Genomic DNA, 14,579 nt, shown 5'->3' with positions numbered 1-14,579 from the left:
GCGGAGCCAGTGCCCCATTCGAGCTCCTCGGTGCTAAGAATGTGTCACATCATAAAGAGCGCTGTTATGTTTGGCCTCCGAGGCACGGCTGGGACGCAGGCCTGTTGGGAACCAATAACTACCCCGGCAGCTGTCGTGTGAATTATGAGCTATGAACGTACGAGGTAAATGTATCTCGACACAGCGTCCTAAAGTGATGCAGTGGGTCTCGACTGTAAAGTTATCTGTAAACGACTTTCATTTACGGTACGATCGTTTGCGAGGTTTAGCAAACCCATACTCCTAGAGTATTGAAGTAGTTTGAATTTGAAAGTAGTTGACCTAACAGGGAGGTTATGAATAATGTCAGCAAGTGTTCCATGACATAGTAAAAACACTATTTATAAATGGATGAAGTCACTGTTGCTTTGCCTCAGGCCAATAGGGATGGATGGAGAACTGCATGTTAAAGCCTTTCATCTTTATCGGCCTTGTATGTGTCTGCCCCCCGGTGGCCAATATGAGTCAATGCGGTCCTAAAATACGTTATGGCCCCTGCATACCACTGTCTACTATTTGAATCGCAATATAAATTAACGCGACAGGCTATGCAAGTTATATTTGTGAATTACTTCTAGAGACTTTGACCCACATTGACCGAGGCTATACAGACCATTTGACGTGCACACAGAAACATTATGCAACATGGGCTGGTTTACCACATTCCAGACCATAATAACCCCTAGTAATATGCAGGCTGTTCATCCATCAATTTGTTTTGCTTTTCATCTGTCCTTGTTGTTTGAAATTGATTTCCTCATCGTGATTGTAATTGTAGTCTATGGAGGTAGATTTGTGTCTTTTAAGTCGTTCTAAAAACCTTTTACATTGCAAACAAAAATACTTATTCTGAAAGCAAAATCATTACTTGTAAGGTTCTAGCAGACCACCATATAACACTTGATTTTCTGTTAAAACCTGAAAAGCTAATTTTTTACTTAAGACGCAAAAAGGTTTTGCACTAAATTCCCTGCCATGTACTGGCATAGTAGTGAACACACAATAATTAACTAGTCAGAGTAATTAATACCACATCTTTTTCACCTGTGAAAGCTAAACACAGTGCAGGTTTTAAGTGCTGGTATGCTTTCTGTGTCAGTGCCATTATTTCGTCTTGTCATGGTTTTATTTAATTTGACTGGGTTGGTCTCTGGGCCACTGCTTGCCGCTGCATCTTGGTGTGCTGTTTTAATTGTTTCCCCTCCCCCTCCCCCTTGTCACAACCCCCCCCCCCCCCCCCACCCGACCCATACACACACACACTCCTTCCTTAATCCTCTCATTGTCGTCTCCTGACAATTCACTCCCTGCTCCTCGTCTCCCCCCCCCCCCTTACAACACCCCCCTCCTATCCTCCTCTTCCTCTCCCCCTCCCCACCCCTTTACACCACCCTTCTCTCCTCTTCTCCCTCTGCCCCCCCTCCTCCTCCTCCCACCTCCCCTCCTCCACCTCCGCCTCTCCTCCTCCTCCTCCCACCTCCTCTCCTCCTCCGCCTCTCCTCCTCCTCCTCCCACCTCCTCTCCTCCTCCACCTCCCCTCCTCAACCTCCCACCTCCACCTCCGCCTCTCCTCCTCCTCCCACCTCCTCTCCTCCTCCCACCTCCCCCTCCCCTCCTCCTCCTCCCACCTCCTCCTCCTCCTCCCACCTCCTCCTCCTCCCACCTCCCCTCCTCCACCTCCTCCTCCTCCCACCTCCCCTCCTCCACCTCCGCCTCTCCTCCTCCTCCCACCTCCTCTCCTCCTCCACCTCCCCTCCTCAACCTCCCACCTCCACCTCCGCCTCTCCTCCTCCTCCCACCTCCTCTCCTCCTCCCACCTCCTCTCCTTCTCCCACCTCCTCTCCTCCTCCCACCTCCACCTCCGCCTCTCCTCCTCCTCCCACCTCCTCCTCCTCCTCCCACCTCCTCCTCTCCTCCTCCCACCTCCTCCTCCTCCTCCCACCTCCTCCTCCTCCTCCCACCTCCTCTGCGCTTGGCAGTAGTAGTCTGAACAGCGTTAACAGTACTGACTCCAGGGGCTCCAGCAGCGGCTCTCACTCTCATTCTCCTTCCTCCTCCTCCTCCTCCTCCTCTTCCTCCACCTCCTCCTCCCACAACCTGCTCCACAACAACCACCACACCACCAACAACCACCACCACCACCACCGCCACCGCAGCTCCACGCTGCCCCTTCAGGCCCCGCCCCGCCTCTCCAGCATCTCCTCCCACGACTCGGGCTTCACCTCCTCCTCCCACGACCAGTACGCCCCGTCCAAGTCACCCTCGCCCATGCTGGCCGAAGCCAAGGTAAGCCGCGGCGCCCGGGTGTGGGGTTGGGTTTGTTTGTGTGTGGACCGTGTCCTTGGTCTATAAATGGTGTTTTCTTCGCCGGTTGGTTTCTACAAAAACGGTTTTCTTCGTTGGTGCGATGAGCATGAGACAATGTGTAATTGTAATCTTGATGCTCTTAGCATTAAGATTACATTGTGCAGACGCTTTTATCCAAAGCGACTTAATAAGTCAGAGGAAAGAGAAACAATATTCCGCTGTCGGTACAGTAAGGCCAACAATCGTTAGGTTAACACATACCCCGTATGCAACAAAGATATCTAGGATAAGATGCTACTCAATGGTTCGCACTATTTTTTTAGTGCAAGACATACAGATTTACAGATGTGATCTGGACTCTGATAGAGGTTCTCTGAAACTGTGCCGGTCGTGAAGGAGTCTCCGTGAAGATTTACAGAAAACAATCTAGTTTGTTTTCCCCAAAACCCCCCCCACCCCAGCCCCTTCAAAGAGAGCGTGGGACTCCATCCCGTTGTGACTATCCAGTGCCTGGTTCCCACACACCGAAACGCTGGCACGGCCACGGAAAGGCCCGGCCTCCTGGACAGTAGTTAAAGAGCTCGGGATCCTAGTGAAGTCATTTCCCTGTTTTGATTATAGCGTAAACGTAAGAGGAAATGAGCCTTTGCGCCGTGGCTCCAGCGGCGTCCCGGTGAGATCCAGGTCAAGTCAAACCGCGTCATTTAGGAGTCAGTCACCGTGACAGTCCTGTGGTCCGCCTCAGGCTTCCAGAGGACTCCAAAACCACCCCGTCCTCTGGAAGGCTGAGGCCGCCCGCCGGATTTATGGCAGTCAGAAATGAAAACGTCTTCAGCCGCACACCAATCAGGACGGCTCATCGGACGCTCGCGGTCGCATTCCGCCTGTCAGCCGGCACTCATTAGCAATCACCTCTGACTGCCCCGGCCTCTCAGTGTGTGTGGAGTGGGGGGGGGGCACGGCTGCACTCCGAGCTGTGGTTCATGGCCCCCGAGTGCCAAGTCTCTGCAGGCACTCACCAGCCAAGCGGGGCAGATGTTTTACTGACACCGCCGGGGTATAGAAATATGCTCTGATGCCCCCACGCTAATGGGTTTGAGGTGGAAGGAGGAGGGCTTGGCCCCTGCCATGCGGGGCCAACCTCCTGCTCACTGGCTGCGCGACGGCCCGGGGAAAGACCCTGGGAATGTGCCCGCCAAGCTGGCCCGACGCTCAGCGCAGTTATAGCCGCTGAGGTTTGCACCGGGGCCAGAAACAACCGGGGCCCTCCTCCTCCTTGGGTTTGTAGGCCAAGGAAAGCACTGCCAAGAGCCCAGAGAACCCCCCCCCCCCCCCCCCCCCAGAGGGGAGAGCAAGGCAGACCGCTCAGGCGTCTGATGGAGTGCTGCATGGAGGTGTATCTCTCCCTAAAATCAGAGGCTGATTTTTTTTGCCCACGCCTCCTCTGGGAGCTGCTCAAACTCGTAGCCGACCACTCGTCTTTGTTTTGCCCCCCCCCCCCCCTTTTCTCTCTGCTGTGTCGTTCTCCCTCGGCGGGGCTTGAGTTGACACTGCTGCGACAGACAGTGAGAAGCTGCTTCCTCTGCTCCTCCTTCTAACAACTGGCTCCTGTCCGTGTTATTAACCCCCCCTCCCACCTCTCTCTCTTTCTCTCTACCTCCCCCCCCCCCCCCCCATCGCCCCCACTTTATCACCTCTCTCGCTATCGTCACTCCCCATTCCCACTTTCTCTTGCTCTCTCTCTCTCGCTCTCTTTTCCCCCATCTTCCTCCCTCCCTGGCTCTTGCTCGCTCTCTACCCCCCTCTCTCTCTCTCTCCCTCTCTCCCCCTTCCTCTCACTCCCTCCCTGACTCTTGCTCCCTCTCTCCCTCCCTCCCTGGCTTTTGCTCCCTCCCTCTCTCCCTCCCTCCCTCCCTCCCTGGCTCCTGCTCGCTCTGCCCCCCCCCCCCCCTCTCCAGTCCTGTCCCAGTTCCAGCTCCTCTGAGGCGTCTGAGGCCCCTCTGCCTCATGGCGACTGCGGCGGCTCCCCGTCCTCTGCTACTGCTTCTGCCCACGCTGCCGTGCCTCCGCACACTCCCGACAAGGTGACACATCCCACCCCCCCCCCCCCCCCCATCCGCACTCTGACGATCCCCTCCCCCCCACACCTCCTGTTTAACCCCCCCACTCGCCGGCTCGCTGTGTAACCATCCCTCTGGGTTACGGTCTCGCTTCTTCCTTTCAAAGTAAGAGCGTGGCGTCGGTGCTCTCTCTCACTGTCTGTGTGAAGAGGGCGGAGCTTCAGGGGGGTTCACAGGGTTTTGCTCTCCGTTCAGGTCATTCATTCATGTTTTGGTCATTATTTTGTTTGATGGTGTCTGTGGTTGTTGTGTTTATTATTCAGAGGATGGGGAAATCCACGTGGATTCCTTATTCGTTGTATGATTTGAATTTTGTCATCCGAAAAAATGCTTTAATTATGATTTTGCGCCGTTACTTTGTGTTTTTTTTGTATCCTTGTTGTTCCATCATTTCATTAACTTTAATTTCCCATTTTGTTTTTTCCTTTGCGTCCTGAACGCTCCTTATACCCTCATCCTCCTCCCAACCCCACCCCACCCCCCCCCCCCCCCCCCCCCGACACACACACACCACACACACCACCACCCCCTTCCAGCTGACCAACGGATTCGACCACTACGCCCCGGGGGCCGCAGACTCCCCCTACCTGGCCGGCAGGACGGGGAGTCTGGGCTCCTCCAGCGGGGCCTTCCCCCTCCTGCCCCCCTCCCCGTCCACCTCCTCCACCTCCTCCGCCTCCTCCTCCACCACCACCTGCCCCTCACGGTCGTGGCTGCGGCCCACCTCGGCCCTGCTCCCAGACTTCCCCAGCTATTGCACCCTGAGCTCCAGCATGCTGCCGTCGTCCAGGGTGCCCAGCTGGAAGGTCGGTCCGCCACGTCCTCCCCGTCCACCCTTAGTTAAAAGAGAAGCCGGATGCTCAGGTCTGAAGGCTGCTAGCTAGTTTTCACTCCGCAGTCATTTACACCAATCAGAAACAGCGATAGCAAAACCTCTAGATCAGTGGATCTCAGTCTTTTCCTACTAGTGTACCCCCTCTAAGATATTTTTTCAGCTGAGTACCCCCTTCACCGGTATCAAAAGTTTTTTTGAGAAAATAAAAAAAATGGACATAAATAATATGTGCGGTCAATTTGGCAGTGTACATGGGCCTCTGCTTCATGTAACTGTGGGCTAATTCCTCCACAAAAGAAGCACAACGCCAGGGAGCTACTGAAACTAACAAAGTGTTTCTGGATGCGCTTTTCTTTTTCACGGATTCTCCTTGTTTTTAGATTTACGTTTAGGCCAAAAGTACCCCTTGGGGTACGCGTACCCCCATTTGAGTACAACTGCTCTAGTGTAGCCCGGAAACAGAAGGGCCCGCCAGCAGCAGGAGAGTCTACTAATCTGTGTGTGTGTGTGTGTGTGTGTAGGACTGGGCCAAGCCGGGCCCCTACGACCAGCCCATGGTCAACACGCTGCGGCGGAGGAAGGACAAGGACCACCCCCTGGGGCCGGTCGACCCCAACACCGAGGGCCAGCGGACCAGCGCGCCGGCCACGCCCGTTTTGGCCCCGCCCACCTCAGCGCCCGCGGTCGGCATGGCGCCCGGCTACCCCCTGGACGCAGCGGAGGAGCTGGGCTGCGGGCCCCTGGGCTCCTGTCCTCAGGTGGGCGGATAGAGCAGGGCTATTCGAGGACAGATTCAGTTGGGCCAGACATTTTTTCAGCAGCAAGTAATGACACACAAAATAATATATTATTTTGTGTGTCATTATGAAAGTATATATATATATATACTTTTATTAATTATCGGAAAGTACATCTTTGGTAAAAATCAGACCTAGGTGCAATAGTGTTTTTAGGGGATAACCTTTTCAGAACCAAAGTTAGTTAACATTATTATTTGTTGATTCCCAACCTCATCAGCCGCTTGTTGAGTTGAGTTGATTCGAGCAAAGCAACATTTAGGCGTATGCTGATATGATTCAGCCATTGATTGGGTCATACACGTGCAAAATAATTCTTCATCTACTATCATTGTCTAGTGTCACTAAATCGTACACACTGTATCTTTCAACGGTACGCCAATTCCACCGCTAAATCGTGCGTATAATAGTGGAACTGTATCCTGAGGCCAGTGCAGATTCCCGTCAACGGTGTGTAAAGCGTGTCTCCCTGCGTCCTCCAGGCGGGGGCGCTAGAGGCCCACGACGAGCTGGCCCTGGCCCTGTCCCGAGGCCTCCAGCTGGACGCCCAGAGGTCCAGCAGGGACTCCATGCAGTGCTCCAGTGGGTACAGCACCCAGTCCACCACGCCCTGCTGCTCAGAGGACACCATCCCCTCGCAAGGTAGTCGCACGCACGCACGCACGCACACACACACACGCACACACCACCTTGAGTGAATTGGAGAATGTTACTAACGTAACCGATCCTGGGCCTGATTCCCACGCTGGAACCCTGGCACCGACAAAGGCGGGCTTCATGTCAATAGTTCATGGATAAGCCAAAGCACCATGCTATCCATCGTCATGTTTGACGCCAAGCACAAGACACGTGAGGTCCTCCTGAGTCCGTACTGAGCCCCAAGAGGTTCAGCCTGTGCGGCCCTCTGCTCCGTGTGCATCACTGACGCCCCTCGTTAACGCGCCCCACCCGCAGTGTCCGACTACGACTACTTCTCCATGGCCGGCGACCAGGAGCCGGAGGCCCAGCAGCAGCCGGACTTCGACAAGTCCTCCACCATTCCCCGCAACAGCGAGATCAGCCAGTCCTACCGCCGCATGTTCCAGGCCAAGAGGCCCGCCTCCACGGCCGGCCTGCCCAGCACGCAGGCCCCCTACCCCGCCGGACAGCCCATGTACCCCGGGGGGCCCTACCCCTCCGCGGCCGGCCTGCCCAGCCCCCAGGCCCCCTACCCCGCCGGACAGCCCATGTACCCCGGGGGGCCCTACCCCTCCACGCCAGTCCACAGCACCGCCGCCGCCGGAGGCTACCCCCCCACTCCGACAGGTGACTTCCTCACTGACGTCGTTTCGCTTGAACATGAGTAGATCCGTTTTTTCAGTGATTTGCGTTTCAGTTATAAAACATGAATGCAGTTACGATGTAAAGTCCACACGCTCATTTACATGGAAGGTTTGCGACGAAAACATAAACTCGTAAAGATATAAACATTTGCCTTACTTCATAACGGACTAAACGGGACGACCGTATTCCGCAACGTGCCCCTAGTCCATCCTAACCTTATCAGAGCACGCAGAAGATGCGGGAAACTAGGGATCGACGATACAGATTTTTTAGGGCCGATACCGATACCGATATTATTTTCATCAGCCTTAGCCAAGAACCGATACGCCGATACCGATATTCTTGAGCGGATATTTGGAGCCGATAATACCCTGGAAATTCTCGAGTTCTCGCAAGAGCACAATTTGAATTTGCTCAGCGAGTCACTCTGGGTACGAGCAATATACTCTTGTATATTCTTGGCCTCCCCTGGCCCAGAACATTAATCAATCACATCGCTGTATCAATATAGGAGGGCCAAAAGCGTTGTTGTTTTACCGTTTTTCTATTGGTTAGCTCCACTGGTCTGGATACGTCACCCCTTGTATTCTTCTGATTGGTCATAGTGTTTATCCAGTGATATTTTCAAACGCATGCTTGGTGCCGCCCCTCGAGTTGGGCCATTTTCATTACGCGTTGCCAGACCCTACAGCTTTCTAGATGTGGGTCTGGATTTCCAGGCTAAGCCTCCCTCAATTTACCTCCTCAAAATGACACAATGATGATAACAAATGTTATAATGTGTCAATTAAAAAAAAATTAACATTTATTGAACCGTCTGTAAATCACGTAAAAAAAATAATACATAGATATATATATCGGCCGATACGATACACGTAAAAAACTCAAATATCGGTCTATCACTTCAGGAAACTGCTGTATTACTTTTGCGTGGTTCTAACCCTGATGTTCTAACCTCTGCGTTTGGTTCCCTGTCGTACCCCAGCCTCCTGCTACTCCAGCCAGGGGTACTCCGGCCCCTCCTCCTACGGCGGCTCGTACTCGGCGAGCCAGGGCCCGCAGATCATCACGCCGGGGACCGCCACCATCCGCCGCACGCCCTCCACCAAGCCGGCCGTGCGGCGCTGTGGCTCCGTCCCCGGCACGGGGCCCATCCACATCCGGACCCCCATGGTCCCTGCGCTGATCCCCACCGTGCCCGACCTGCCCCGCCTCAGCCCCGGCAGGGGCGGCGGGGAGGAGGCGGCGGCGGCGGAGGCGCAGGCGCAGGCGAGCGGAGAGCGAGGGGAGGAGAGCTCTCTGTCCCCCCCGGGCCGGGGCCGGGAGGGGCTGCCCGTGGCCTGCTGGAGCGGCCAGGCCGCCACCAACCCCCCGTCCTACGTCAGCCTGGGCTCTCCGCCCCCTGGAGGGCGGCCCGGCGGAGGCGCCCGGGAGGAGTGGGATGGGGAGGAGCTGATGGAGGGAGGGGCGGAGGAGGGGGGCAGCATGCTGGCGGCCATCCGCAAGGGGGTTAAGCTGAAGAGGACCCCCACCGACGACCGCTCGGCGCCGCGCATGGCGTGATCAGTCACCCATCACGGCGACGGCGAGGGAAGAATATATGTTATATATATATATATATATATAACTATGATGTGACGGTCGAGAAGATACGTCCACGCCAACACCGTTCCGCCGTTGTAACGACGGTGGTTCTGAAAACGGAGAGAGGATTGAAACGTACACTAGAGTATAAAAGGGCTTCCAGAGGCTTCCACGCGGTACACCTTGCCTTTCTTTTGCACCACCTAGCATGTTCCGCTATAGCTGGCAGCCGTCGTGCCAGAGTGTTCGCTATCAGGTATTGTCGCTTAGAATACGATGCTTTGAAACTGTTCCAAGTGTCTAGTCAAGTATTTTGTCACGCTTGTTTCAGGCTGAATGCGGATTCGTCCTCAGCCGACCTCATTGAAGGGGTACATTCAGGGGCATCTTGACTCTGGTCGCGTTAACCAGGGATAACTGACTGCTGGTCATCAGCTGTATGGCATCCCCGTTGGATAATGCTCAACGCCGGTTTCAGTCTGAACACCTGTAGACGTGCTGAACCAGTAGACACTTTGAATAGCTGTTCCCTACGAGACCTACCAACCCTGAACATCTGCAATGACAGAAAATGGACGACACATGTTGGACGTTGTTTGGTGTGAATGCAATCGATTCAGTAAGAACGAACGCCGGATGGATGTGCAGCCTCAGCCAATGCCTCGTCGGTCTACATGTTGAGTTTAGCTGCATTTCTGTCTCCCAATGTCATTTATAGGTCCTTTTGTTTTTCCCATGTACTTTTTTCATAATGCCAAATTGTCTTTGTTTGGAAATAGTAAAGTCACTATAACAAGTGACTTCATACACTGTGGTTCTTGTTAGTTTGCTGTTGTTCCACTCTACAGCAATCACATTAGTTTTGTGAACTGCCCTTTATGCTTTCTCTATATAACCCCACTGGTTATGAAGCTATAAAGGAAAATGAATCTAGATTGTGTACATTTCCAAATAAAAATAGCCTTTTGCCGTTACAAAATATATATTATCTTTGATTTATAAATGTAATTAAAACCAGATAGGACGTTTAAGATTGATATTGTGCTTGGCATGTTAATGTTGCGACGTGTTGAAATGTTAATCTGAGTTATATTCTGCAAAAAAATACTATCATATGTTTATGCTATCCAATATGTTGAACATGTCCATCATATGTAAACCATTGTTGCTTTTTATTTGTCGTTGGCATAGTGTTTTCGTTTCATTGCCGTTTTATTTGCTCTCAACTTCAATCTAGATTCAAGGGCTGTTGATTAAAGTAATTGATAGTCAATTGTATTTTCTTAATAACAAAATTGTTCTTTGGAGACCTAATACCTTCATTGAACTGCCGCATTAAATTAGAGCAGGTAAAAAAAGCTGTTAAAAAAAGAGCAGGTAAAAAAAACGAGGAATAGGTTTTGTTTTGTTTTTTGCTCCATTTAGTGTTTATGTTCTTTGTATTATTGGAGCACTATAAGACCATGCAGATCTATAACTAATGTAAAAAAGTGTAAATATTACTTAAGAAAATCATCAGTAAATAAGATTCGGTCAATAGTCCATGACCTCACACAATGTTTTTGTTTTATTTATTTACCCCACATCCCCCTCACTCTTAAGCTACTCTCTTCTCCGCTCTCTCCTGTATTTTGGTTTCTGTTATCTGTATACTCTTCGGAAGAACAGAAAGAAGTGCATTGCAAAATATATTATAGTCCAAAGTGTCCCAACATCTGTCTCCAGTCCTATATCTCTGAACTGATGAGAAATATCTTCTGTTTCAGGAGGTTTTTTTTTGTTTACATGCAAAGCAGGACCACACAACTTTACTGACAAAGTTCTACCATAAGGTAGTGCAGGTACATCGTCCAACGGCTATGAAATCGCCTAATTTTCCATGGTTAGCTCTATGGGATGAAATTTGCATGATCTCAAATTATCTTCTGTCTGATTTTATTAATTGTTCTTTCTAGCAGATGCGAGGGAACCACTTTGCCACTAGGGGGCAGTAGTGATATATGCAACTGATGGGTTACGTTAATAGCTTTAGCACTCTTTAATTGGCATGGTACTGTGCTATCGAAATTAATTATGAATTGCTTGACCTTAAATCTTCCCGGCATCCAACATTTCAGTTTTTTATGTTCATGATGCACGTAGCATACGAGTTGAGGGTTTGGTTTTCGGTTCATTCTTTGTTTTCACATTGAAGTTTGTCTCACCGTTATGTTTTCTACTTGTTTTATGTAAATCAGTAGCCGACAGGGTCCCCCAAAATATACGGCACTATAATTAAATTGATATTTAAGTTTAAGACTGCTATAATTAGATTGTTATAATTCATATTGTACATTTTAGTTTCTATAGTGCATCTGATGGAGGTGCATATTCACAGGGGTGCAAATATGAGAATTTAGCATGTTCCCAAATTGCGCTGTTCGATTAAATTGTGTGAATACAAAAAACGAAGCTAAATCTGATATAGAAGCACATACCATATATATATATATATATATATATGTATAGATATAAATGTATATGTATATATTGATGTATACGTGTATATGTGTATATTTATGTTTATATGTGTGGATGTATGTATGTGTATATATGTATATGTGTATACGTATATATGTACACACTTTCAGAATTGCCAAATGACAGTATAACCAAGGAATACAAAGCCTATAGTTTATGCAAGTTTATCAGTAAAGCAGATTTCTAGTTGGCCAATGGTAGTTTATATAGAACAGTTGGACTCTTTCGCTCTATTTCTTCGTCAAGTTCCAAGGGATACGATGCGATGTGTTTTGATGAGTTAAAAGGATTGGGCTTTCTCTTTAGTTTTTTGTTTAATGACTGCTTAAATGATATAATTAAAAAAAACAATGTGTTCACTCAGACTTTTTCTTAAATCAAACGCAGCCATCGACATCAACCGCTTGCCAGACAGATCTCCACGAACCCACCCAATGTGACATTTATTTAATATATTAGTGATTCGATTGCAGGTATTCTTTTGTGCCTTAATTTATTTTTGAGCCACTTATAACTAATATTGAAGAATTGTATATCTTTAATATAATTACAGCATAGTCTTTATATATTTAAGTCATATCATATATTTAATAGGATTTCTAATATCGTTTTCATACAATTCGATTTTGTGTGCACCTAGAAAATGCCTTCCGAAAGTATGCAGTATGTCAACCCAGTCGCCAAGAAAAAACGTTGACGGTGTACGTTTCCATGAACACTGGATACGTATCATTTCAATGTAAAAAAATAGCGTGTTATACCTACAGTATCCACGCGTGCCGCTGTGGAGGCGGGTTTCGGGGTTTGGGTTTCACGGGGGGAGGTAGACTGTTGTTGACCAGGGAGGGGGGGGGGGGGGACACGTTTGTTGAGGGGGGGGGGGAGACACTTTTGTAGGGGGGGGGCACGCTCGACAACGAGAGTTGGTTTTTATTGAACACTCGACAACGAAAGTTGGTTTTTATTGAACGAGACTTCAACACGGAACAGCTGCACGAAACGATGGTCACGTCACTCTCGGTGACGGTGTCGACAACAATGAACACACGAACAATGTTAATAGCACAACACACAACCACATAACATCCCGAACCCATTAACCCCACTTAATCCTAACAACAAAACAAGTTAACAAAAGCCCCTTTTGTCAACTGACAACCCCAATTCCCAGAATCCCCCGCGGCTCCGGAACACGGCGTAGCCTATATTAATCTTTATTATCTGAATGGGAAATGCAATATTTTAGGACAGATACACCATTAAACGCGTTTCTAATGACATTTCTAGCGAGAAATGTACATTTTCCTTGCATAATCTTCAGTCAGTGAATGTGTATGATCATAGATTTCATATTCAAAAGGCGAAGGGGTGAAAAAATGTAAGAAATATATTTAAGAAATATAGGCCTACTCAAAGCCCAAATCATTGATATCATACCCTGTCCGATAATAAAGAAATTTGAATTTGAATGGTAACAATTCCGTTAAATCCTCGTCCTCGTTTTGAACGTCTCACTCATCAGTGTGTTCTTTCTGATTAGCTCTTAATTGAGATCACCTGTCACGCACCCCTTTATTTAAGGTGAACACAATGGGTTTGGTTTAATTTTCGAATCGGCCTGTGTCAATCGAGGTTGAGTTTAGTGAGGGTTGAAAGTTTTCGATCTAGATTGCAGATCACTTTTGTCACTTTATACAAACTGAAAGTATGCGTTGTTGCGTGTTTGTTTTTGTGGGCATTTGACTGAACAGCCCAGACAAATAATGCTACCAACATGGCACTTCGAAACAGACCACCGCAGTGAGTAAAAGTTATTTTCCTTTATTAAATGTTGACGTTTTTGGGCTGTCTCCTCAGACACAAGCCATCAGTATCCCTGCTCTTTGCACCTTGACATGCATGTCGCCGCTGTTTGTTAACCTAGCTTTGCTGATTTGTATCTTGTGATGTGTGTGTGTTTTTCTTAACAGGTGTTAGATGACTGACAAGATCTATGGGGGGGCCCCCTTTGGGCCCCCCCATACCAACTTAGTCTTCAAAGGAATCTAGTGCCATGGGACTCCAGTGTCGTCAAAACATCCTCGGAATACATGTGTATGAATGGTCCACCGAAGGGTTGATCTGGAAGCCACCACGGTCCACGCAGTAATCTGCTGCGTGGGCCGTAGTGGCTTCCAGAGCCATTTTTCGGTCTTGGTCAGGATTTGTTACAGTTGCCCTTCAATGTAGCAGGCTACGGGTTTCTGAAGAAGCCTGCTTTACGTAGCATTGGAGTACAAATATTGTGCAAAATGCTCATGTAATTGCACTAGCACTAGTAACCTGTAGATTAGCTTAGTTTAACGTCATTCCGTGCTGTCTCTGTCAAATGTGTGGCTTACTTTAAGTCCACAAGGCCCTCTGGTAAACCACGTTGGAAGACCCCTGGACAAGGTGATTAGTCACTGGGTGTGTGCTAAAGTTTTGTTCCATTGTTCACTAGTTGGTTAAGGTTTGGTAGAATTGTTTGGATGCTAGCGACGTGATGGCGTATGTACAAGAGCCTACCGTGGCCAGGCCACAGTTGTGACGGTCACGGCCAGATGGCCTAGTGTGAGTGCAATCTTGATTGCATTTTACTGTTTACCATTGGATGTTTATGCAATTTGGCTTAATTAATCCGCAGTAAAGCTGCATTTGACTATTCCAGGGTCGTTTTGTACAGGCTTTCAATTGAACATGTCAATTGACCAGTTTTTTTTTTTTTTTACCTTTGCTTACAATCCAACGGTTGTGACCACTTATGCAACTGGGCTGTGAACCTTGCAATTCTAGTTGCATATTTGTACACGCAAGCTTGTCCATTTCTATCGCCATCACTAACACTAGCTTCAGCATTTCCTTGTAGGCCATTAGCTGACTTGTGTATTGGAGCGATGATTTGGGTATTTTAAGATGCTTGAAAAGATAAAATAAAGCAAAATGCGTGTCTGGTGTGCAAGAGCCAATTTGTTGGCTTGCAGTAGTCGAGGAGTTGCCGTAGGTCGGAAGCCATCTGGAGGTTGTGGCAATGGA

The 14,579-nt window shown here is 49.2% G+C and overlaps 1 protein-coding gene across 4 annotated transcripts in view; it reads left to right on the top strand.

Annotated features, from left to right (window-relative positions):
- The window catches only part of LOC132468302 (protein MTSS 1-like), a 61,689-nt gene extending 49,805 nt beyond the window's left edge, over positions 1-11,884 (top strand). The window contains exons 10-16 of one of the 4 annotated variants that reach the window (XM_060066048.1): positions 2,196-2,325; positions 4,305-4,430; positions 5,003-5,272; positions 5,823-6,059; positions 6,581-6,740; positions 7,053-7,403; positions 8,407-11,884. In XM_060066048.1, coding sequence (XP_059922031.1) covers positions 2,196-2,325; positions 4,305-4,430; positions 5,003-5,272; positions 5,823-6,059; positions 6,581-6,740; positions 7,053-7,403; positions 8,407-8,984 — 1,852 coding nt within the window. In that variant the 3' untranslated portion in view covers positions 8,985-11,884. Of the gene's footprint in view, positions 1-2,018; positions 2,326-4,304; positions 4,431-5,002; positions 5,273-5,822; positions 6,060-6,580; positions 6,741-7,052; positions 7,404-8,406 lie in introns of all 4 variants that reach the window. The other 3 variants (XM_060066046.1, XM_060066045.1, XM_060066047.1) reach the window with 3 other exon arrangements.
- Positions 11,885-14,579: the final 2,695 nt, after the last annotated feature.

This window comes from Gadus macrocephalus, chromosome 11, assembly GCF_031168955.1.
Source record: "Gadus macrocephalus chromosome 11, ASM3116895v1".
NCBI lineage: Eukaryota > Metazoa > Chordata > Actinopteri > Gadiformes > Gadidae > Gadus > Gadus macrocephalus.
Note: the sequence above shows the minus strand (reverse complement) of the source record. Positions and strands in the feature narration are given on the sequence as shown.